At 33.0% G+C, this 27502-nt stretch overlaps 2 protein-coding genes across 2 annotated transcripts in view; both read right to left on the reverse strand.

The window, feature by feature from the left end:
• LOC143916579 (uncharacterized) overlaps positions 1-27502 on the reverse strand; it is a 590438-nt gene that overhangs the window by 273601 nt on the left and 289335 nt on the right. The gene's annotated exons all lie outside the window — the stretch shown is intronic.
• On the reverse strand, positions 15-26694 carry LOC143917363 (kinesin-like protein KIF19). The gene is made up of 16 exons (XM_077438843.1): positions 26611-26694; positions 25133-25201; positions 24874-25055; positions 24819-24822; positions 24408-24506; positions 20629-20832; positions 6329-6594; positions 5120-5335; positions 4877-5042; positions 4685-4800; positions 4061-4318; positions 3815-3968; positions 3518-3731; positions 2724-2853; positions 2437-2639; positions 15-464 (listed from the first exon to the last, which is right to left on the reverse strand). The coding sequence occupies exons 1-15, from the start codon at positions 26692-26694 to the stop codon at positions 2468-2470; spliced, it is 2334 nt and encodes a 777-aa protein (XP_077294969.1). The 3' UTR covers positions 15-464; positions 2437-2467.

Consider the following 27502-nt stretch of genomic DNA (forward strand, 5'->3'; position numbering starts at 1 on the left):
TAATTATTATTTTTACATTCATTGTACGTTATGTAGGTATTTATATCCAGTAGTAGTAGGTACATAGGTATGTATATCCAGATTTTTTTATTCAGTCAGTATAATATTTTGGGTATTATATTTTACCATAAATGTGGCAAAAACACGAGCTCGTGATCACGAAAGGAAGTTCTCAAAATACTGACCCGACAAATTACTAAACATTGTTTACTTGTTACTTGTCCATTTCACAATAAGAGGAAGCAACTGTAAAATATGTATTTGTGCTACGAGTGAATAATATGTAGAATGAAATATTGTTTCACATAAGTTTCCGGAATGTCCAACTTTAGTCGTAGACGACGTCGTCCAACAGTCATTTCACTTCAAGATCAGAGCTGGTCACTACGTCGTCGTCAATTTCTGCACCACCTCCGACGATGCTGTCTTCGCTTGATGACCTCTTGATGTTTCTGCCACCGGAGCTGAAAATTTATTTCAATACCGACAATCATATTAGCATTGAATTTGTGCACTGAAATACATAACATTATACCTACTTGATTATAAGAATCAAATGAATTACATACAATTACATACGTACATCATATGTATCATATTTATATATGTAAGTGCGAATTACTTCAATCACACTTGTGAACAATATATAATGGGAACTAATTATTTGGTAGGTTAAAAATAACTAAAATGATCAGTTAAAAATTAAGATCAATGATCAGTAATTTATTAAATAAATGATCAGTTAAATAATATAAATGATAAGCAAAACCAAATAAATTATAATTGTTGACAGTTGGATGATAGCGCGCCGCCCACCTCAGATCTTGGCCGCCAACACTAATTTATTTAAGGGTCAGGTTAGGTTAGGTTAAGTTAGAGTTGGCCCTATTCATTTAAGATTAGGTTGTTAGGGTCGGTATTTATTAATTTAACAGACACGCAAGAAATGAGACAGTGAGACTGAAATGAACCTGGAGCAAGGGGTGAGGGCCGAGGGGGTTGAAAACGGAGAGGGGGTCAATATTTGTTTATGGACGATGTTCAAGTTGTTAAAGCCGGGTCAAACACATATCTGAGAAAAATTCAGTCCAAGGGAAAAACAAAAATCAGGAAGCCAGAAGCCTCAGCAAGTGAAAGAAGGCCAGTTGAAAAACGAATTCGAAGTCCAGGAGAAAAGCGAGAAATCAAAACACCAGTGAATGTCAGATTTTATCAACGCGTGGTCCGGCGTAAACAAAGAAACGTACGCGGTTGGAGAGTACTTCATCTGTCAGAATGCGTAAAACTGATCGTTTCATTTAATAATTGATCATTTATTTTAAAATCTTATCATTTCGTTTTATATACTGATCATTTTGGTTTAATTACTGCTCATATTATTTAAATACTTATCATTCTATTTAATAACTGATCGCATAGCAACTGATAAAAAAAAACTGATCATTTATTATATTCACTGATCAATCCATTATTTTTACCTACCAAATGTTTTTTTTTACTGATCAAAATGTGATTTTTTTTACTGATCGGTTAAATAGAGGCCATATACAATGTGCTTCTAAGAAATCTCTCAAACATACATATTTACATACATGTTTGCCTTACCTTTGTAATATACGACAGAAAATTTTTCAATTTGCGAAGGCCCACCCCTACTCCAAGTAAAATATGCATACACTACGACTATGTATCGACTCTTGCTTTTGCACACCCTCTTCGATTAATGAGGGTGGGGGGGGGGGTGATCCTTCGTAAATGGGATGACTTTTAATTTCAAATTTTAATTAAATCATTATTTTTGATTTCCAGTCAAAATTCTAGTGGGTACTAACATGTATTTTCACATTATTGATGCAACCAATGCGAAAATATGAAACCAACTTTTATTGTAATTTTAGCATTGTTTATTGTAAAACTAAAAATACAGATTCAAAGCAACATTATGATTTCAGTAAATTATTATACCTAAGCTTATTATATATGTAATTGGTTTTAAAAGTCCTTATGAGTTTTTCAACGTACTACATACATACATACAAACATATGCATGTATGCATATAACGTATCGTCGTTAAAATCTAAGACGAGATTATTTTTCTATGCACTCTATTTGCTTAAATATTTTTACCTAATATGGCGATGAGAAATCCCTTTGCATCGGTAATCTTAGGAGTACATCACGATGAAAAAAATCGATTTTTTTATCGATATTACAGAACACAAAATGCAAACTTCAGTGAAAAATGTGCTCGGTGATTGGTGCTTTGAATAATTGTCACGGGATCTTTGATACAATAGAATATTGTACGTATGTATTTACATACCTATTTATATGTATGTATGTACATATACATAAGTAGAATAGAATACCCATGAGGACCTTAAAAGCAACACTCGTGTCGATAAAAATAATATGATAAAAAGACGCAGACGTACATAGAGGTGGTGCGAGGTAAGTGGGTGCGACTCACGAGGCGGGGGTGCGGGGTAAACGGGGGAGGCGCAGTGGGGGCTGCACGGGGGCTCCGAGCAAACGACGAGCGGGGCTTCCGCCCCCCAACCATTCGCTGTCGCCCCCAGAACTGGAACCTCGGCCAGACCCAGAACTTCCGCTGGACCACTGCACGGACTCCACCATACTGCCAAAACCACAACGCTACTATGTAAATACCACACCAAGACCTCATCGATTAAGTACGAATATGTATAGAAGTTACACTGACTTGGAACTTATCGGCGGCAGGGTGTACGAGTTGAAGACCATTGCACTATCTGTGTACGTGGCAGCGTGAATCTCCTGCTGATACAGAGTGTACAGCTCCTGCAAATCTGGAGGCAACTTCATTCCTCCTTCTGAAAACCAGAATATATAATATGTACATGTGTAGGCAGTGGTGTCACCCTAATGGTTTCCATGGGTTTCCGGAAACCCGTTGTTAAAAATCCAAAAATTCATACAAATTTGGTCAAAAATTATACAAATCTTGAAAATTGTTTTCAACGGTTACAACTTCGAAAAGGTCGCAGTCGATTACATAGCAGGTAAAGAGAAAATATATTTTTTCCGTTATGCACAAGCAAAATTAACTGTTAGCCGTTCAATGTGTCTGCAGTCTGCGAGAGTCAATGAGAAGCTTGATAAAAAGTAGATGTAGATTTACACCAAATAGTAATTAAAATAATTCATAAATGATATAAATACTATCTATGTAATTATTTGAAATTAATCAATTCATTAATTAATTAAAAATATTAATATTTTCCAGTAGTTTATACAAGTATATTTTCATGTTTTTATGCTTCTAAACGTTATTTGATTTTGTTTTAAAAATTCATTTTACTTTGGTTTTGAGATTTTAAAATTTCAAGCTCTTTGTAAGACTGCGAAAACTTACTTGAGGAGTGATAAAAATTAAAATTAGCAACGTAAAAAAATCAACACTATTGAATTAAAATTTAGCAGTTAGTGGATTTTTTAAACTGATTTTTGGTTATAACATACACAGGGTTACGTTACCGTCCATGATTTGTCGCTGCCTAGTGATAATCTCATCGCTGAGCTGTCTCTGTCGGTCGTATCTCAACAGTTGCAAATCACGTCTCCTAAGGTCGGCAGCTCTACTCGCCCTTTCACCTTGAAGTGCCAACTTATCTGCTTGAAGTTCATGAACCCGACATGCCAAAGCCAAGAGCTCCCTCTCTTCTTCGCTGCTCGTCCTAGATGGCAGCTCCTACATATGTATAAACAAACTTCTGTGAACACGCCCCAATCATTCCCAACATCAACACATCTCATCTCATTATCAAATCATACGTCTTCCAAAGCAGCTCCACGCTGTCGAACGATCTCCAATTCTCGTTCACCGGCCGCTCGATCAGCCCTCGCCCTTTCCTGGTCTTGTTCCAAGGCGGCTAATTCCGCCCAAGCTTGCTCCACAGCTACAGTCCCTTCTTCAGCTGTTGCACTCCTTCTAATTTCAACAACGGCATTGTAATTTCAATGGATGACGTTCAAATATTACACATACATATGTAGTGGAAAGAAACAGCCCAACTTTACCTGTAACTCTGTTGTGTGGAAATTCTAGAAGTAGTCGGAGCATTATATAGTCTGTTATTCCTAGATTCCCAATGACTTATAACCAAATGTTGTCTCTCAGCATCCATAGCCAAGCCCAACAAATGACTGTCCAACTCCATTAGCTTCTTTCTGAGTCTCATCTGCTCCTGAAACGTTCCCACAATCGCGTGTCTCAACGTCTTCATTTCGTTATTCTTCTGCGGATTATTAGCATTCTGTTCAGCAGCCACTCCAGATCTATTAAATTCAGCCAAATGATAATTTTAATGCAATACAAAATGATTTCCGAAAGTATATGTGCATACATATGTATATTATATAGTAAACGGGTTACATCCCAAATGCGAATAGCTACCAGGATAACCGCTGCTACGAAAATCGCTCGCGCGGTCTCCTGTCGCACAGGAAAATTGCCGTACAGAAAACTGCCCATATATTGCTCAGCAAATGCTTTTTTTAACGAGATTTGGGCAGTTTTGAGCATTATTTGGGTAGTTTTCTGTTCAGAAATTATTCTGTGTGATTTTCGTAGCAGCGGTTATCCTGGTAGCGATTTGCATTTAGGATGTAATCACCGAACCATATTATATTATAGATGTGTACCTAGGTCTTTCTTCCTTCATTTTAGTCCTCAGCCTAGCTATTTCATCCTTAAGTTCGTTTATTACAGTTCTGTACTGAGTCACGTGATAGTCAGTATCCAACACATTTCTTTTAACCTGAAGATGAATTTTATCAAAATTTGCATTAAAACAATAAAACCAAGAAAACAAAATTGTAAATCTTAATAAATACCTTATTTGTAATATGATTAGCCCTATCGGCATAAAGTAAAGTATTACGGCTTTCTTCTCTGTTTTCTAAAGATGGCGATACATGAGCGACCATAACTGTTTTACAATTTCCGCTTAAAGCTTCCTTCAAAAGTCTGGTCAACTTCGAATCACGATAATTGACATATCTTCAAATACAATATAATCCAAAATTAAAAAAAATAAAAAGACGAGAAAATTGGCCGAAATGAGACAAAGTTCCTACCTAGCTCCACCGGATAGCGCTGTTATACAATTGGCAAGAGCCAGTAAAGATCTGTTTATATGAGCTCCCTCTTGAAGTCGACGACCCTTGCTTCTTGCAACGTGAGCTCTTTCACTTCCAGCCAAATCCACCAGAAATAATCTGCCACTGGCTACTCCATTTTCACCACTACTCCCCTCGCCGCTGGATCCCAAGGATCGGCTCGTTACAATTACGCTACAAAAATATGTATATTCATGCATATATTATGGAGTATCCCCAAGTTCTTTCAGCGATTAATCACTAAGTCCCATCGTCACCAAAAAAATAAATAAAACAGTGCTAATTTTAAATGACACACCGAAGAAAAATTTGGTTCGGGCACAGAATCATCTTATCATATCATATATATAATATCGCTATTCTGTCTGTGTGTCTGTCTGAGATAACGCTCGCTGTACTATAATAGTCGTTTCGATTTGACATACATACGTACGTCACAGCTAAACCACTGCCAAAACGTATATATGAATACAATAACAAAAGCAAAAAAACTTATATATATACTAATTGCTACAATTTTTTTTTCTTGGCAAAGAATTTACCGCCATCTATTGAAAATTTATTTAATTAATTAATTTTTCTATTGGTGTTTCATATTATTTTCATGTAGGTAGATAGGTAGTTTATACCTTTTTTGTCATATTTAACAATCAAATCTAAATATATTTAAAAAAACATTTGAAAAAAGTTCGACCGCGTGCCAATTGAACCGACACATTTCTCTTAATTTTTTTATTATTTAATAAGTGAATATGCCAACACCCATGCGATGATACAACACTAAAATTTCTATAACATTTCTATAAGACCGCTTCGCTGCTCTACGCAGATGCCAATTACGGCCAACTATGGCTACGAAAGAGCAGGCAATGGGAAAAAACGAGCAATTAGGAAAGATTAAAAAGTCATGAATGGGCCCACCAAGATCACGAACGATAAAAGTGTGACGTTCCAAGTTGTAAATATAAAAAAAATAGTCGAAACTAAGAATTTGATGAGCAGACAGGGAGAGCGCGTTGCGCTTGTGTCTCACAGCCACAAAAAAGTGAACCTCAAGATGGCAAGCGCTCATGTTTCCTACTGAATGCTCTACTCCAGAAAACTACACCAATTTTGATACTACAAGATAAGGATCTTTAAACACACGTAAACAAACTTTCGGCATACCTCAATAGAGCATGACTTCTCGACGAGGTTTTATTAGCCGCTGTCGGTTCAACGACTCGCACTTTTCCTCCTCTCTGTAGCAAAGGTAAAGCTTCTGAAGCGCTGTGCACTCGGATAGCACTCAGACCAGCCACGGCTGCCCTTCCTCCAGAATCTTCGCGAAGTTCCAATCCACCGCCTGCACTTCCACTGCTACTGCTCGTCGTGGCCGGATTCAAAAGATCTCGAATTATCTCATTATAAATCTCCAGGTATGACATGGTGACCTGCGACAGCAAATTAAAAAACCGTACACATACATAAAATGTACATAATTCGAATAAAGACAAAAAACACACACACACGTATGTATGTACATACGTACATAGGTATATCGGATGTTAGGATCGAACTAATGTCAATATTTTCACCATGGGATTGAATGGAGACCTCGGCTATAATCGATAGCCTGTCAAATTCGACCTTGCGGTCAGTTTTCGGACAAAGTGTGGAAAAATCGACAATACAAACTTTCGGTCGTCGCGCCAATATTAATTATTTAGCCCCCTCTTTCATATTTTATTGATTGCCTATCCTTGGAATAAAAAATGAAATATCACCCTTGAAAATCACAATAAATCATAAAACACCACTACATTTTGAGGGCTGTAACGTCATTGTTAACACCTTTCCTTTCACATTCTAAATTTCTTTTCAATCGTTTTTATTTGCAAAATCGGTCCAAATCACCTTCATATCGCCGCCTATCTTACTGTCTAATGCTCGTTGCACTTATCCAATACTATTGAACAAGCTAATTTATAGCTATCAGTCAATTTATCCTCGAAATATATATCAACGATATTTCTAAACATCCATCCATCGAAAAATTAAATTAAAAAATTTAAATTAAATATCAAAATTAAAACTATTATATATTAAAATTAAATTCAAATATCAAAATAAAATTATAATTAAATATTGAAAGTTAAAACAGAACATACACAATTTAAATAAATTTTCGAGATTGAGATAAAATTAGATCGTCAACAATTATATACAGGTAGAACTCGACTTAAGATGTTTTGAATCATTTTTTTCACTTCTTCAAAAAGTACCACTACTGCAGATATAACAGTGTATCATATAATAGTATGCGTGATCGTTCGGTGTTCATATAATCCGCGATGTCGTCGGCAATATGCCAATATCAAAGGCTTTTTTTGTTCTTCAATTGTTTCTCTCGTCAAAATGACAATAGACTCTGTTTTTTTTGTCGGTGACATCCGGCTGTTTTTTTTCGGGTTGGGACATGCGGGGCGCGATCAGAAGGATGGAAGGTCCAAAGGTCAAGATTACTTAGTTTGGAGTTAACCGCTTTCGTTTTTTCAGCTAAGTTGGCCTGCGATTCCGTTTGTCGGCTTGGTGCGTACGCACCATTAGGCAACCAACAAATTATTACCAACCCAATATTAATGAAACATTTGTATCTTACAATTCAAACAAATTTGATGTACGAATCGAGCTCTCAACTATGTATGTACCATACATATATGTAATTGCAAAAATAAGGTCGAAACATATATTTTTGAACTTGTTATGATTTCGTTTGGTGTTTTTAAACAAACGATATAAATTTTATTTTTTAATTATGTTTTAATTTCAATCAAATCAAAACCTCGATACAATACCAAAAAGAAATAAAATATTTTAATGTTGACTTTTTAGCACGATATAAGGTTTAATGCGATCGCGGGTAAAATCAATTTTTACGACCGACCATAAAAATTCACCATTTAGGCCAATTCATCTGAGCAATAAAAGTTTATGTGATTCTATGATAATTATATGTACCTTTAATCACTATCTTTCATTTTAATTAAAAAAAATTCGGGTGTGACCAACCCATGACTTTATCTATGTATTTGATGAATATAAGAAGGTTAAAAAAATTCGATATTGAACTGATGACTATGATAGCGATACAAATTGAGCGCAAATGTATGGAAACTTGCACAAAACAAAAGATCTACTTCCGGTTATCAGATTTTGTTCAAATTTTTTTTATTACTAAAAATCACTATCAGTATTATACTCATTAAATATCAAGAAAATAAAAATAATTTTAAAGGTCAAAATAAAATAATGAAATATTGTTTTAAAAAAAAATACTACTTCCGGTTTACAAATTCTAACCAAAACCCTACCAGCTCTAAGTTAGTACATAAAGGATAGAAATATAAATTTTCAGCTTAATACGTTCAGGGGTGCGGACAGAGTAGTGGGCACAACATTTTTGACCTTTCTACGACGAAAAAAATCCCACTTCCGGTTCATTAAATTAAGTAATTTTTTTTTATTTTTACTTAAAATCACTATTTTTATTATACACATTAAATATCAAGAAGCTTAAAACAATTTAAAAGGATAAAATAAAATAATGAAATATTGTTTTTAAAAAAAATACTACTTCCGGCTTACGAATTCTGACCAAAACCCTACCAGCTCTAAGTTAGTACATAAAGGATAGAAATATAAATTTTCAGCTTAATACGATCAGGGGTGCGGACAGAGTAGCGGGCACAACATTTTTGACCTTTCTAAGAGGAAAAAAATCCCACTTCCGGTTCATTAAATTAAGTAATTTTTTTTTATTTTAACTTAAAATCACTATTTTTATTATACACATTAAATATCAAGAAGCTTAAAACAATTTTAAAGGTCAAAATAAAATAATGAAAAAATAATGAAATATTGTTTTTAAAAAAAATACTACTTCCGGTTTACGAATTCTGACCAAAACCCTACCAGCTCTAAGTTAGTACATAAAGGATAGAAATATAAATTTTCAGCTTAATACGATCAGGGGTGCGGACAGAGTAGTGGGCACAACATTTTTGACCTTTCTACGAGGAAAAAAATCCCACTTCCGGTTCATTAAATTAAGTAATTTTTTTTTATTTTAACTTAAAATCACTATTTTTATTATACACATTAAATATCAAGAAGCTTGAAACAATTTAAAAGGTCAAAATAAAATAATGAAAAAATAATGAAATATTGTTTTTAAAAAAAATACTACTTCCGGTTTACGAATTCTGACCAAAACCCTACCAGCTCTAAGTTAGTACATAAAGGATAGAAATATAAATTTTCAGCTTAATACGTTCAGGGGTGTGGACAGAGTAGTGGGCATAACATTTTCAACCTTTCTAAGTGAAAAAAATCCCACTTCCGGTTTATAAAATTTAATAATTTTTTTCATTTTCATCAAATTGCAACAAGAATTATACTTGAATTTTTTTGTGACGAACACACATGTTTAAGGGGTCGAAAAAAATAGTGGAAGAAAAATCGAACAAGAGTAAACTGCTACTTCCGGTTGACGGATGCTAACTAAATTTTATTATTAACTTGGTATTAAACTTAAACTTCTAGATATGAAATTTCAGTTCAATAAACCAAAAGGTTTCTGAAAAAAACATAAAAAACTTCGATTCTCTAGAGTAAAAGTACTGCTTCCGGTTCAGATAGAAATATTTAAAAAATATGAGGTTATAAAAATTATTATTTGTATTATATTTAAACAAAATTCAGTCCGATTCAGTTAGTGGTTTGGGAGATAATTGAATTCAAAAACTTAAAAAAAGAGGACACCTATAAGGCGAGGTACCATTTCCGGTCAACTTAAAAATTTGAAAAAAATTTACGTCGTGTCGATAAGACTTTCAGTAACCGATACTAAGTTTCAGTTCGATAGGACTAACGGTGTTAAAAATATCCCCAAAATACACACCCACACAGACACACACATTTTTTCTAGATCATGAAAACGTGATCAGTGATCGATTCTGAGTTCGAATCAGTCAAAATCTCGAGTTCGAATTTTCGCATGATCACAAAACTTCATCTATTGTTACTACGTACATAGATAAAGTAAAAACACACTTCATATATGTAATAACAGTGCAAATCATAGTTACGTGCGTAGACGATTTCTGAAACTCATTTTTTTCGAAGTAACAAGTACGCACATATTGATAAAAAGGATTTTCAAAATTTACAATGTATGTATATACGCACAGGCAAAGTAAAAATTGGGTTAATTTGCTATGTATATTAACTACATACATACATACATATGTATCATAATATATGTATATGAGTATTTGATTAGTGTATGCACACCGATCAATATTAGTGTAAATATAATTTATTTCGATAATCTATTATGTATGGTATGATGATAATGATAATCCGACGAATAAGCGAACACGTGTAAATATTTATCAACCATATACATATACATAATACCTATATGTATGTACATACATATACAATTTCAGAGGTTTAATTCTTTGAGTCGTGAAATTGACCCAGGTCAATTCCGATTGCATGATGTGGTTAACAATCAATAGAACACCGTAAATATTCATACGGTTAATTCGTTAGAAGGTCGAGCGGTTTATTTTTCACTCTGACACATTAGTAAGTGTATGTACATACATAATATGTATATTGTAGGTAAATATGCATGTGCACTTCTAATTCCATACACGTCCACAAATGTGCACTCAATTTCTAAGATGAATATTATAGTTCTTTGTAAATATTGCACAAATATCACTTTTGAATTTGGACTGTATGCTTTATTTCCAAACATTGCAATAGGTATTAGTATTAGGTAGTGGATAATGGGTGTACATAATCGACATTTCATGTTGTGAAAATATTTTTTCACGTCCTTCGAGTTTCGAGACATTCTGTCCCTGTCTTGAATTGAATTGGTCTATTTCCAGATGCGAAACTGGAATGGTATGAATGATTGAAAATATGGCGGATTTTGAATAATGAGTGGTGTAATTGTTCAGTTTGGAGCACATTGTTTGCACACGTCACCTCTAAACCGTTCGTAATTGCCGGTTAGATTAACCGAACAAAGAACACCATCAGTCACTAATTGGCGCTTTTCGTGTGTGATTGATTATATATTAGGTACATACCTACTCTTTTCGACTCTTTCATTCCAACTCCAAAACATTTCCATCGGAATTTTCGCGCTTATAAAACTAATTATTCGGTACTTTGTTCTAATCACGTGTTTCTGATTAGTATTTTTTATCAATTCGAAAAATTTCTTTATAGGTCTGACGATTTAATTCACAAATTGTCATCACTTATTTTAATTCGATGTGTACAGAATCTCGCAAAAGCAAGATAAACGCATTACAGGCCACTAGTATTTTTGAATTTTCTTAAACGCATAACATTTTATTTAATGTTTTGCGAAATATTTCTCGAAATTAAGACTTACTTTCGCTTATATCACGATCAACATTTACAACAATATGAGTGACCTAAAAATATATATATATGTACATATGAGAGATAATGAGAAGCTATAGAGCAAACTTTATAAAATATAGAGTGAAAAAGAAAAAGTTATAGGCGTTTAAGCAATTAAAATCTGATAAGGGCAAAAAGGGATATACAGCAAGAAGTAAGACAAAGCGATCGTAGTAGGCGAACAATGCGACCAAACATTCTGGGCGATTAACGTCAGGCAGATCTTCGTGCGAGTATTTTCAATCGTGTCTAATACGTTTTTTTCACCATCGTAATGGCGGATGACACCTTTACTTACATATATTGATGAACAAAATGAGCAATATGGCAAAGTATGAAAACGATCGGATTAGAGGCAAAATTTTTCCTTAATAGTAATCGTAAGGCGAAGTAAGAAGAGGTATGTAAAAAAATATCTCGCCTGTAACAACCAAACCCAACTCTAACCGACCGGTTTTCACACATGACAGGGATGTTTGTCACAAACAGATCATGTGGATTTAAATAATATTGCATAAATAAAACTATCATTTTTAAATCACAGTAATAAATATTAAGTCTATGCCAATAATTCACTTTTTCAAAAGCAACACCGAGCCCCCAATTTCTGCAAGAACCGCATCTTTGCGAAAAAATTGTAAAATACTTTAAGAAAAACCAAGTTGGCCATTCGGATGGTTTGCTATTCCAAAAAAAATGTGTAAATATCTACTCTTTGACGGAAAAAATCTCATTTTACGTAATTTAACTCGCCTATTGAAAATAAAACAAAATTTCATATGCGGTGCCTAATTCCTGAATCACAGTTTCCTGGGCTATATCATAGATTTTATTTTATTTGTACATCGATATATAACAGGAAGGCTTGACAGGAAGACCCCAATGCGCCTTCCTAGATAATTAATTACAAACAATGCCGCTTTTTTATTACACGAGTCACTGTATTTCGAGAAGCTGAAGAACACGACAATAACAATTAATTAATGCATTCAATGAGACATCTATTGACTTGTACATAATTTCTTACAAATTGTACATACATACATTAAATACATAAGATTTGTGGAACCGGTTCAACAATTATCAGATAAAATTGGCAAACTCTGATTGGAATCGATTGATTTGGAGTCACAAATATCCAAGTCTTACCAGCAGTATTAAAGATTAATCCGGGATCGAACCCAATAATCTCTTGGCACTAAACATAAACGCAACCACTGAGCCATACTGCTGGTTATATGGTTGGGCCTTACAGGGATGTTTTGTATTTGTAGTTGTTTCTCACATATTTATTGGAACTGGCTGTAGGTGCAAGGCATTCCTTATGCTATATTTTTTATTTGATATTTTTACTTTATCTGTTATTATTAATGCTATTTTTTATGTTTATGTATGGATGTATTTATGTTTATGTTCAAATGTATTTTTTTAATGTATAATTGATGAGTATATTATTTTCGTTATGTATTAATTTATGTTTAATTGTTATTTTGTTTTTTTGTGTTATATTTTTTGACCATTGTGGCGCTTTAGGAATTCCTGTTATGCCACAATGGTCTGTTTAGAATAAAATAAATAAATGTATGTATATTATGTATGATAAAGCATAAAGCATTCTAACATCCGGGTCACGTACCCCAACATGTCCTGATAATTACTATTTTCCGTGGAAACGCGTTTCGTTCCTCGCTTTTCCAAATCCATGAGTATCTGATGGAACATGCAGCCCCACTCTCATCCGTTCAATACGATTTATTGCAGTTAACGGCTATCGTAAATGAACAAAAACCATTCATTAACAATTCTTTATATATTATCTACACAAAAGATATATGTACACATACGTTGTATGTATTGTATTTTAGTTCGAAATGTAAATATGTATACCTATGTATATATAATAGTATATTGTATGTACTGCCACAAAAATCAAAAATGTTTAATGTTATAATAATAATAAAAAAGACCGATAATTAAACAAAATTTTCGTGAATGGAAAAAATAATTATACATTATCGGCTCATTAAATCTGATAAGGCAAATATGTGTGGTGGAAAATGCGCCATTTTGCAACGAAAAGGAGGAAAATGTGGTCGCGTGATGGTCAACGATTTCCATGGATAAAGTGTGGCTTTTATGCACCAAAACCTAACACACTGTTCTACTATATGTATGTATGTGGTATATGAACACCCCTTTCATATAAATCCAAGCAACTCACGTACATGTAATCATCGATCTTTAGACATACATATGTACATTATATTTTCATCTTCACGCTAGATATTCTGACACCCACGCCACGCTTACGAAGTATACTTTACTAAAAATAATACATGTATAAAATGTTATGGAATAAAACCAAATAGGGGTCGTGCTATTTACGAAGGCCCACCCCCACTTCCTGTATGTACATACATTCTATATCCCCTCTTTTCATACAAACTACGCGAAAAGTACCTTTTTCAGACGGTCCTGTTGACATTTTAATAAAGTTTTGAATGACCTTGATATATTTTCCGATACATTTGTTTTCAGGAAAAGATTAGGTGATTTGTTGTTGCATTAGTTTCATAGTTTATAGTATAGATTTGTTGTTGCATTAGTTTCAAGTATATTGTTATTATTTCATAGTTATTAAGTACATATGTATGTATATTGAATTATTTCATAATTATTAAGTATATTGTTATTATTTCATAGTTATTGAGTATATTGTTATTATTTCATAGTTATTAAGTATTTTGTTTAATTTCGACTGCCATTTATTCATAAGATTGTTTAAATTTATGGTAATTTAGGTCTGTTTGTTTATATGGGTTTTATTAAATAATTTTATATGACTGTTTTTACCTAATAAATAAATAAATAATAAAAAATATGTATGCATATATTATCATTTTTTATAATTACACTAAAATCTCGTATATTTATCTATAGTCAATCCCATGTATGTAGCTTGAGACTTACGAGAACCGAGTACGCTGTCTCATTCGTATAATGTGTTAAACAAATTATTTATTTATTTTTTTAATTATTTCTTATTTAACTATATAATATTATTACAATATAATTCAATGCAAGGTCTTTAATAATATTACTGTAAGTTTTCTGTCCATAACATGACGTTGACAATTACTTTTATCGTCCAAAAAATATAAATTTCCATTTATATAAAATATATATGTACGTATCCCATAAATAAATTAATAATATAAACAACTTACGTATTTTGTATTAAAAGTTTATAAATGTTAATATATTTTTAAAAATACGAAACACGAACTTATGTAATACTAACAAAAAATAAAAGTTAAAATGCCATGCGATAGCATGTACATACATACATATGTACGTTTTACGTAAGTCTCACATGCTAGATCAATTCGACTATATCCGGAAAATTTGGAATATTTTTAATATTGAGATATTAAACAAAAATAGCGCTTCAGCGAGTGGTAAATGAAATTCCACTGAAACTTTTATGAAAGGAAAGAGTGATGACTTCCGTTCGGGCCAAAGCCATATTATTTCCATTAAATTCACTACAAAACTTATGCGAACTTGATGTTTTTTTTTTTTTTTAAGATGTTTATACGCAATCCATTAATTTGAAATTATATACATTTGTGTATATATGTATGTATGTAATATGTATTTATACATGAGTATGTGTTTATGTTTGACTTTTGAATCAAATTTGACGGACAAATGAAATCTTATCCGATTTTTAACGAATGCGAAAGCTGTCGCGACATTTGAGGCATTATTTGATGTATGTACATACATATGTATACATATATGATAGTAATTTTGGTATCGACGTAATTGATCTGAGATAAGCACTTTCCGCCAAACCCCATTTTCCACGTACATAGGTACCTACATATGTACATACGTACATATTATACTATCGAAAGTGGATTAATACTGGAGGACATCGGCGAAGGCTTTCGGAAATCAATTTGTGACCACACCAAATAAGATTCACCGTTTCAATTTATTTATCAACCAAACGCACATTGTACGTATACATATATGTATGAATTCAGTATTGTAATTCACATACATATGTAGGTGTATACAAATGTACATTCAATGTATTTTATGTACATACATACATATATACGAGTAATTCAAAATATAACTCAAACTCGGGTAAATCATCGAAATTACAAGCTTTTGATTAGATGATAAACCAGTAGAAGTAGTAAATAATTATTTATATTTAGGTCAAATAATTGACATGTCCGGTAGTAAAGAAGAAGAAATAAAGAGACGTGTGAAATTACGACGGAGTGGATTTGGACGAATGAATGCGGTTTTTAAATCAAAAATGCCACTCTGCCTGAAGAAAACAATCTTCGATCAATGTTTTTTTCCAGTGATGATGTATGGATGTGAAACTTTGACGTTGAAAGCCAAGATGCTATACAAAGTCTAATGCACTCAAAGAAGTATAGAACATTATTTTCTTGGCATAACGGGGAAAGACAGGAAACGGAATACGTGGGTGAGAAGTATGACAAGGGTAGTAGACATACATAGTAGATAGATTAAAGAAATTTAAATGGAAATGGACAGGACGCATCATTATAAGAATGAACTAAAGGTGGACAAAAGAAGTGCTAGAATGGTATCCGATAGAATGCAAAGGGGTAAAAGGAAGAACGCAGGGAAGATGGGTAGAGGAAATTAGGAAAATGTGTGAAGTGAGATGGGTGAGAGTTTCGCAGAACAGAGACGAGTGGAAGCGTATTAGAGAGGCCTTTACCCAGCACTTCATAAATGGCAAATGGCTGTAGATGATAATGATGATGATATACGAGTAATTCAATATATAGCTCAAGTTCAGATAAATCATCGACATTAAAATTATAATATAAGTACATATTCAATACTTACCTCTGATGTAAATTACAAATAGACAGAATTTGTATTTGGATAAAGTTAATCAACAAATAGCCTTCAATAAATATGTGCTAGAAAAAAGGCTTATGTATAATATAATATAATGTACTTTTTTAAATCGATAAAACGATAATGACGAATAGGTAATTCGTTTTTGAATAAATAACGATGGAACAACGATTTTTACGACTAACCACTGTTGTTATCTACGTATGTAACGTTATTTACACCGAAAATCCTACACTTAAAGTTATTAAAAATAAAATAAAAAATAAATATTCTCACACGTGATATCAAGTTTTTTCATGAAAATTACAGAAGTGGTTATACCCGGCTTCACTCGGTTCCACTTTTGATAATCTCTTCCATTTTAGCACGGATATATTGACTTGAACTGGAAATGCTGTCTAGTAGTGAGAATACCGTTGAACCATAAAAATAAATTTTCCTTTGGTTTTTATTAAATTTATTTAAATCGAAAAAAACATATATTTTTTAACGACCGACCAATCCAGCAACGAATTACAGATGCCGTTTCGGTATTATATATAAAATATATATAGGTACATCAGTGGCGTGCGGTGACTTTTCAACCAAAAGATGCTGTCCAAAACACGATCAGTTTATTTTTTTAAATTTTGTTTTATTCTTCCAAACATTCTCATATTTATGCATATTTATTAAAATGTCTTTGATATGTTTTTGAATGAATATTCAATATTGGTGAGGGTTTTGGGCTTATAACAATAATCTCTTTTTCATTATATGGAAGAGAAGCAAATGTCTTTTTTAGTAAATTTTTCATTAAACAATTGCAATTATTATTAACAACGGCGATAAATCCACTTGCATTGTTACTTTGGCTATTTATATTCAGGGCCATAATAAATAATAATTTAGGACGTCATAAATTACAATAAAATAATAAAAGTAAGTAATTTAGGATGCAACGTACGAAATATCAATGAATGAATAAACCGAAAGTCCATACATAAAAAGCGAATCAAATCCGTACATGCAAAGAAGATTTTGCTTCTAGAGCAAGTGTCGCGCGAGCGAGATGACTGTAGAGTCGTCTCACTAATGCGCATACGCAAGAGTGACAGCTCACTTGTGCGCATGCGCAAAGAATTTGTAGAGAACTTCAGCATCTATGGCGATACGAGCTTGATGTGAAACAAGCTTCGGTCGCACAGACGGCTACGGCCTTTCAACGGGAATGCTCGTTAATGTCAATTTTGGATCAGACAAAAGATCGTACATATCATAATCACGTAATCAAAAATAAATGAAAGAGAAATAAAAGCCAACAGCATAGCTCGGTCGTTAAGCTTCTGCTTAGCGTCAAGAAGGTGCCGGGTTCTCAATCCCTGAATGAAAATGAATTTTTCAGAGTATGATGTTGGTCAGACCTGGATTTGTGACTCCAGGTTGATCGTTTCCTATCAGAGTTTGTCAATTTTCTCTGATTTCATTGTTGAAACGGTTCCCGGAAAAAAATTGACTAAAATCCTTCCTACCTACTATGTCACCACTATTTGAAGTTTGATTGATGTACAATAAAATTTATGTACAATTCATAGATGTCTCGTTAATTTGCGAGTTTTTCAGTGTCTCGCAATTCAATGCTGCATTTGTATTTGTAATTGTAATTTGTAATTGGCCAGGAGGGCGCATTGGGATTTATCTGTAAGGCCTTCCTGGTATATATGTATGTAAATAAAAATAAAATAAAACTAAGAAATTCAGAAAACAAACGGTATGAAGATATTTTTGACGTAAATTTTAAGAAATGCACAGCTTATACTAATTTAAGTATAATATTAGTATAAACTTATTTACAATATTAGTTAAAACGTGTGTGCTAATCAGCTAATGTATACAAAACTAATGTACTTTTCCGCTCTTCTTAATAATATTATTGATATTAGATAACTAATGTTTAATTATTATTAAAAAAAAACTTATTTTATAACAATGATTTTACCCTCCGCCAAAGTATATTAGGCTGAAAACGGTTGATATTTTAAAACTGAAATTATTCATAGTTTTTTCGTTTTCGTTTAGCAAAAATTCGTTGAGTTTCCCTCGTCGTATATAAAAAATTAAAAATTCATATACGATCATTCAAAATTAGTCTGTCAAACAAAAACTCCAGCCGTAGAATTGGACCGTCGTCACATTGTTTCCAATGTTAGAAATATGTTTATAATATAATACGCATATGATTTGTAATCAAAAAGATATTAAAAAAATTATAAGATTATTTCTGGTGTAAATAAGAAAAAGTGAGGGGGTTATTTGAAACGAAAATAATAGATGACACGCAATACGCATAAGCGCCCTCGAATAAACTACACATCCATATTTATGTATATCTAAGACAACCGCCCAGCAAACTATCTTAACAACTTCAATTATACAACTTCCTAATGGGTTTTTGATGAGAACGTCATCATTTGCCACTACCTACTGAATATTGATAAGGTTCGATATCCGCTCTAACTGCCTACATCATAAAACTGCCCTACATACATACATACATACACATACATATGAATGTTTTATGTTGAAAAAGTTAGCGCTATATTTATAATTGATTGATGTAAGCGTAAACTTTTAAAGACTTGTTTTATGAGGCGTTAATTCACTTGTAAGACAATGACACTTGCATCTGCTAACTTAGACTCGGCTTAAGTATGCATTCATATTAAATTCTTAAGTTGAAAAAAAAACAGATATCAGACTATCACAGATGTTTAAAGAGACAATAAGAGGCAATAAAAAAAAATTACACGTTATGGATGTATGTTTGATCATTTTAATGAAGGTCGAGAGAGCATCAACTTGGCTTTCTCAAGAAAATATCCGAGTTGTGGAGACTAGTGAAAAGTAATCTATGTATATATGTATGTACATATATAAAATTCTATATATATAAAATAAAACTTTTTTTGTTTTTGTAATTTTTTATATCTTAATTTTTTGCTTTTGCTTGTTGTTCTATCTATTATTATTACTTTATCTATGTACGTAGTAACAATAGATGAAGTTTTGTGATCATGCGAAAATTCACCCCTGAACGTATTAAGCTAAAATATTATATTTGTATTCTTTATGTACTAACTTAGATTTGCTAACGTTTTGGTCAGAATTTGTAAACCGGAAGTAGTATTTTTTTTTAAAACAATATTTCATTTTTTTATTTTGACCTTTTATATTATTTTTATCCTCTTGATATTTAATGTGTATAATAATTATACTGATTTTAAATAATAAAAAAATTTGAACAAAATCCGACAACCGGAAGTAGAACTTTTGTCTTGTGCAAGTATTTGCGCTCAATTTGTATCGCTATCATAGTTATTAGTTCAATATCGAATTTTGTTTTGTAACCTTCTTATATTCCTCAAATACATAGATAAAGTCATGGGTTGGTCACACCCGAATTTTTTTTTTTTGTTTTTTCCCTCTCTTATTAAAATAACCTACCTAAAATGGTCTACATAATAAATTGTGTAGGCCATTGTGGCGCATTAGGTTCTTCCTGTAATGCCACAATGGTCCAAAATGTTAAATAAAATAAAAATAAATATATATATAAAAAAAAAATTTGAATGTCTGTCTGTATCGTATAGGGTCCTAAACCACTCAACCGATTACGATGGAACTTTCAGGATTTGTTGTATGCATGTCCGGGAAGCTTACTGTGAAAAAAAAAACGGGAAAGCAACCTCTTAATAATAATATTCGTAATAAATTACGAGTTTCCCGACGTGAAAGTTTGAAGCGCCATTGTGTAGTCAAGGAAATGTGTTCGTTGGTAACCACGTCACCAGTTGGTTTATTTTTTATTGTTCATTCCCGTTTTACCATCCAAACGGGAATGGGAACGGGAACGGGAATTACATGCGTTATTGTAGCATTGCAACGCATGTCGGGTTCATCTAGTAATCGAATAAAAATACAAATTATAGCTTTAGGCGTAACCGTAAGATAAACAGGGAGTTTGCAGCTATACATTTCTCAGTCTACATTACAATCAAAGAATGCTATTTTCTCACCGTATAGTCTTCGGGGTTGGCCGTGGCTTGAACGGCGTCGAAAAGACCAGTGATGGCCCTTTCCATTAGTCCAGCATCCCTAGGGCCACCTGTCATGGTGTATGTCTTCCCAGCACCCGTCGCCCCATAAGCAAAAACAGCTCCATTGTATCCCGAAAGAACGGCTCGAACCAAGTTGCTGGTTGTCGACTCGTACACTTCTTCCTATTTACCATATTATACAAACAATCAATTCATATTCAAACGTACATATGTATATATCATGTAATCACTAAGGTGAAACAAAAAACTGGTCAAGGTTCATCTGTGGGAAATTAAAAAGGAAAACTAAGGTGAAATTTTATTTAGAACGATGAAATACAACTCCAAGTTAGCAAGTGTGTAGGCTTGTATGTATGTCCATACATATATGAACGTTTGAAACGAAACCACTTTGCATACATTATTCTTTTTTTTCTTCATTTTCTCACATGCAATCCACTTCAAGCATGCATTTTAAAACAACAGCTAAAATAAACAACGAAACAATCTTAAACTCGTTCATAAGAAAATCATATTTTTATTTTATCTTTAACTTATACCAGGAATCTTTAACAGGCAACTCCAATGCGCTTGCCTGGCCAGAAACATTGTACATTTGATACAAATGCTAAGTACATAAATACATATCAATTAATATCCACAGAGACATATATGGTCAAATTTGTAAATTTGCAGCATTTTATACGATTCATCGAAATTCGAGATTGCTGATAACTCAGGATTTATTTGAACCATTTCAATGAAAATTGAATAAATTGGTAAACTCCGATAGGAAACGATCGACTTGGATTCACAAATCCATGGTCTGGCCAGCAGAAACCAGTGGGAATTGAGCCCGTGACCACTCTGTTCAAAGCATTATATGCTAACTACTAGTCTATTCTGCTGGTTATGATTAGAATATATGGTATATCATCAGTAGTGTCACCCCAATTTTTGAACAACGGCTTCCAAATTTTTTTTCAATAAAATTATTTTGAAAATATTACCTACTTACATTTTTTTTACATATGTACATATATGTATTCATTTTTTTTCGTCCAAGGCACTATTACATGAAAGTTTATTAAATTTTCAAGATTTTTATAATTTTTGATAAAAATTTAATTTTTAGATTAAATAACGGGTTTCCGGAAACTTTTGATTTTTAACAACGGGTTTTCGGAAACCCATGGAAACCATTAGGGTAACACCACTGTAATAAAATATGATTAGAATGTACGTACATACATATGTAAATACGAACATAATTAATTTAACAAATAACAAAAATTATAAATATTCCCTAATTCGATATGTTTTATAATTTGAACGCATTCATCGCAGACAATTTTTTTTTTAATTAACTTAAGATTTCATGCAGAAGTAAAGTCAAATATAATTGTCATATTTCTAATCTTATTTCATTCAACATAAACACTCACCTCAGAGGTCACTCGCTTAGACTACAAAAAGATAAATCTAATAAATTGATCAGAGATACATTATTTTCTAACAGAGTGGTTTCAGTTTGGAATAGTCTTCCCAACGATTTAGTAACCTCTATTAATATTAATATTTTTAAGAATAAACTTGATACTTTTTTTAAAACCAAAGGATTTTTGTGATTCTTCTTTCCCATAATCATATTTCTGTATTTTTATCTTTTTTGTTTATATATTTTTTTTTCTTCTCTTATTTTATTTTAATATTGTTTTTTTAATGTATTTTAATTTTTCTCATTTTTTTATTGCAAATATGTATAATTTGTAAAATATGTTTATTTAAAACCCCTTGGGCCTATCGGCTTTGCCGCCTCCCCCAAGTATATTAAATAAATAAATAAATATAAATTATTTAAATAAAATCCCTAGAAAGCTTCAGCATGAGAAAGTGAATTAGAAAACGTTTCCCCTGATTTATTCATGAATACAAAAGAAGGTGAGAGATTAACGGTACGACGAAAAAAAGACAACCTTGATCGACCCACGTCCCACACAGAACAAACATTATCAACCGTAATAATCGCCCTTGTCCTAAGCGATGCCAACTTACTTGCGATGCGATGGGGTGAAAGAAGAAAATCAAACGTGTCCATAATGTAATAATAGAAATACGACCTTGAAATTTTTGCGCTAGTCGGGGGGTGCGTTTTTTGGTTTAAAGATAACACCCCCAAGCAAGGCTATTTTTGCACCGGCTTTAGAGTGTTAAGTGCTCGTGTCGTGGTCGATAAAATCTAACTACACCGGTCACCACTCACCACGCACGAAACAAGAAGAAAACCAATTTAGTTAACCTTCTCCTTTTGCACAAAACAATCTAAAGCTCAACCAATGGCGTTTTCACTGTACTACTGTTATTATTATTATATGTATACAAACGGACACGATGTATGTATGTATATGTGGGTATGTGCCAGACCGTGGACACACAGCCAATCAGAGTCAAATGATCGAGGAGACGCGGGAAAATGGAGGGGATGTGGAGCGTCATGTGACGTCAAGCCGAGTAACGACAGGCATGTGCGACGTCAGGCCGAGCGACGGGTGACACATACACACATCCACGAAGACACACAAACACACACACGTTTATTCATTCATCATTTCGATGGGGGTGAATGGCGCAAAATACGCGCGTGCGCTTACACATAAATTACCTTACACTATATTATGTATAACATGTAACTTTATTTTAATTCGTGTATCAATTCCTTTCCGTTGAAATCAACGGGCATAACACTAGTATATACATATATAAAAACGGACGCGATGTACATATGTTTGTGGGTATGTGAGTATTTATGTGGCGGATGCGTCGGCAAGTAGTATACGTTATGCATAGGGATGTTGTGTGACAACTGATCGTTTCAAGGGGACGCGGAGAAGCGTGGTAGTGGGGAAGCGGAGAAGTGGGGAAGGGGGGTTTGGAGCGTCTGACATGTGCTCCTGATATTAAGCACCTGATTTGGAACGGGAGACGTCAGCGCCAGATGCGCTGCGCGGGAACTTACACATATTCACACACACACACACACACATGCACACACATTCATTCTTCATTTCGACGCGTGCGAACGGCGCATTAATACGCGCGCGCGCCTATACTACACTTATTTATATATTACTTATTTTAATTCATGTATCAATTCCTTTCCAAAGCCAGACGTTGAAATCAACGGGCATAACACTAGTAATATAATATTATTGAAATACAGTCGAACTCGATTATTACAAAACCGTCAACTTATGTATCTTAGTAACAGCGTAAGTTTTTCTGTACTGATTTTACAGATATCAGAAATTTGAAATTAATTTATGTTAGGGGGTTAATTAGTAAAATAGGGGGGTTGATTTTACGAACCATTAGCCTGGAAATGAACAAAAAAAACTAATTTTCATTAAAATTTAACGGAAAATTGATAAAAACTGAACCTTTTCAGGAAATTTATTATAGTACTTTGACCAAATTTAGTGGATCCAAATCGAAATTTGTAATCTATCTTTTAAAATTTGGTTTTCTCTCTATCTCTTTTAATGATCAAAAGCTCAGTTTACCAGATGTTATTAATTACACAAGTAATGACAATAATAATTTAAAGTATCTGAAATACCGTGTTTTCTTCTCTCAATATGTCCGGATTCAGATGTTTTATAATGAAAATCTCATCCATTGCTCAAATAAACTGCTATGTTCGACTGATTTATTTGCCTTTTAATTAATAGCCCTTCAGTCAGCACGGTTAAAATAAATACCTGTGTAGATTCTTCGCCGAAAGCTCTATCATACGTGTATATTCTCTCGGAAGCTCTCTTTCTAGGTCCATCTCTAGTTGCTTCTTCGACGGCGACAGCCTATAAAATGACAAGCGTAACAGGTTTTAGCATCCAAAATGCAGTGAAGACCATTATTTGATCGATATTCCGTGATAATTCTTCACGCGAGCGACATTATGAATGATAATTTAAAATAAAAAAAGGCCAGACTAATGTTCATCCATACGAAACGGTGATTCATACCTACCATTTAGCTACGGTTTTATGTCTGCTATGTTTTATATAATACATAACATACATAGATTGTGTATTGATTGAAATTATTTTCTCGGACAGTATTATATTATACGTGAAAGAATACATAAATCGAATGCATCAGAGGATGTCAACCTTTCTGGCATATCAAACAATATTATTTCAAATCCAAACATCGTGAGAAGCTTACACTTTAATTTTCGAAGGTATAATGCCCAAACCAAATATGTGCAAATAATGGTGGATTTTAACACATTTATGCTTAAAAAAATTAAGTAATGCTGTTTTGTACTGAAATTCAAGGTGATAGTTCACGAGTTCACTTATGAGGGTGCCTGGTACCCCATTGAACGGTTGTTTTTTGTTGTTATTCTATCGAATAGTGGTCGAAGTGGCCAATTCTAATTCACAATGGCCTTTTTTTCTGCACATATTGTAAATATTCTCACCTTGTCGTTGATGACGTGGATGACCCTTTGTGTTTCGCCTTTGTTGAGGGGTCTCACTCGTACGGCTACCTGTCAAATTATACACGTGCATTAATTGCAAATTTTACGTTTTCGGCACTCATTCATCCCACTGTTCATTGGAAAATATATATTCTACGAGTGAATCATTTGTGTATGAATTATTATATTACATTATGATATAAAAACTACACTTTAATGCGCAATGGTGTCGTCCAGTTTCCGTAACGGCGAGATTCCAACAAGAAAAACACATATGTATTCTAAAAAGTTTTGTTTTAATCAAAGTTAATAGAAATATTGTACTGCATCCAGTTGACTCGATAATAATAAATTAAAAATTCTAGTTCCAGATCTTATATTTATGTACATCCAAAAACGCAATTCTATTTTCTAGAAACCACCGTCAACATCACAATGCTTTCCTTCAAATGTATCAATATGTACACATATGTAACTAAATAATTACACAAATTTGGTAAAATACTGAGCTGCTTACATAATAGAAAGATCATCAATTGTAAAATAATATATGTAACAACATATATTTATAACATAAAATAAAGGCTAATATTTATGGACACATAATACATATTTACTAATATTACACATGTATATATGTAATTAAGTATTCATTATACATATCACAAACCCATGGCCCTAACTTTGTAGAGAGAAATATAATTTTATTGGTATTTCAAATTTGGAGAGCAAACTTTTTCCTTTGAAGATGTAAAATTTCTAAAATACATTTAACAACATAAAAATTCATTTAAAAGAAATTTGTTGGTACACTTCCCGTCCTCTGTATAACTATGTATTTATGGAGATAATAAATACGACAAAAATACATATAATTATATAATTATATAAAAATACATACGAATATAACTACATACATAAAAAATAACAATAATTATAATTAGCTAAAACATAAATATGTAAATGCATAAAAGTAACCACAACCATTGAATGTGTATATATGGAAATACATACATATGTACATATATATACTATGTATGTATCTACACGGTGATTTATAAATTCACGTGTGTAAATTTTAAATATTTTAAGATAAATTTCAAATATTTTATTACACGGCAAATGGTAATGGATAGCTGCCGCAGCACGAAAACGACTGGGCAGATTTATTTTATTTTACATGTCACACATATGTATATGAACATTTATATAGTGTATTAAAAAAATAGAAACTTCAACATATGTATATACATCTCCAGTTTAGTTTTTGATATACAACATATATTTTTTAAGCTTCTTACACTCATTCTACAATATTTTAGTATTTTACAAACAAAAAAAAATGATTGGCTAAAGTAAAAACAAAAATCATGCCCAAAAAACTATTTATTTGTCTTATGAGTAATATCTAAATATAGACAAACATCATAATAAAATAAAATGTGCATAAATTTATATTTATAAATTAACGGCAATACCATGAGTCTGTCTTCGGACATTTTCATATCGTCAATTTCGGTTGCCATATTTGCACTGGTTTCGAACATAAGCCCATACACCATAATATTATTCGATAATCGGTTTATTAAACGTTTCTCTCGTATTTGTAACGGTCGAATGAATGTTTCAATTTTTCACTGATTAGAATTTGATATCGAAAGAACGTTCTCGACGTCGAATCTCGTGCGAAAGAAAGCATCACAATAATGCGAGTGGATTTTCACGGTGAGGAAAAACTGGCACGAGTTTTCTTTGCGGGGTAACGTTTGCGACTGATGGAAAGCATTGGGGTGGCCGATAAGCATCCCCATGGAAACGGACGACGACTGTAATCAAACATGCTGGATTCCTATCTATCGTTTCGTCGGCCCGTTTCATATTTTATATGTACCTATGTATATCTCAAAGAAATTTCAATTTAATTTCTACACACGTAGTTTACGGTTTGGTGATTATTCCGCAAAAAGCGATCTCGCGCACGTCGTTAAAATATCGATCACGGAACATCTGGCGCCAAAAACTCCATCAATCTAAAGCTACCCAAGCTAAATGTTGTACTAACGAGAACTCGAGTGCCAGATATTCCGTATTTGCGATTTTTGTTGCAACGATTGTCGTACGTGCGATCGCAATTTACGCAATAATCCATTTACATCAATTATGTACTGTAACGTGACGTCCAATCGTCCCGTCAGTTGGCAGCGATTGCCAGTTTTTTTCGAATAGCAACACCCAGGCAGAGAGCTCCTAACGCGGAAACGCAGACAAGAGCCATTCTCTCGCCATCCACCCTCCAGGCGACACGGACGGTTACACGACAATTGGTGCAAGTCCAAAATGTTCAACGACAAAATGTACCCGAAAATTAGT

The sequence above is a fragment of the Arctopsyche grandis genome, chromosome 9 (genome assembly GCF_051622035.1).
Source record: "Arctopsyche grandis isolate Sample6627 chromosome 9, ASM5162203v2, whole genome shotgun sequence".
NCBI lineage: Eukaryota > Metazoa > Arthropoda > Insecta > Trichoptera > Hydropsychidae > Arctopsyche > Arctopsyche grandis.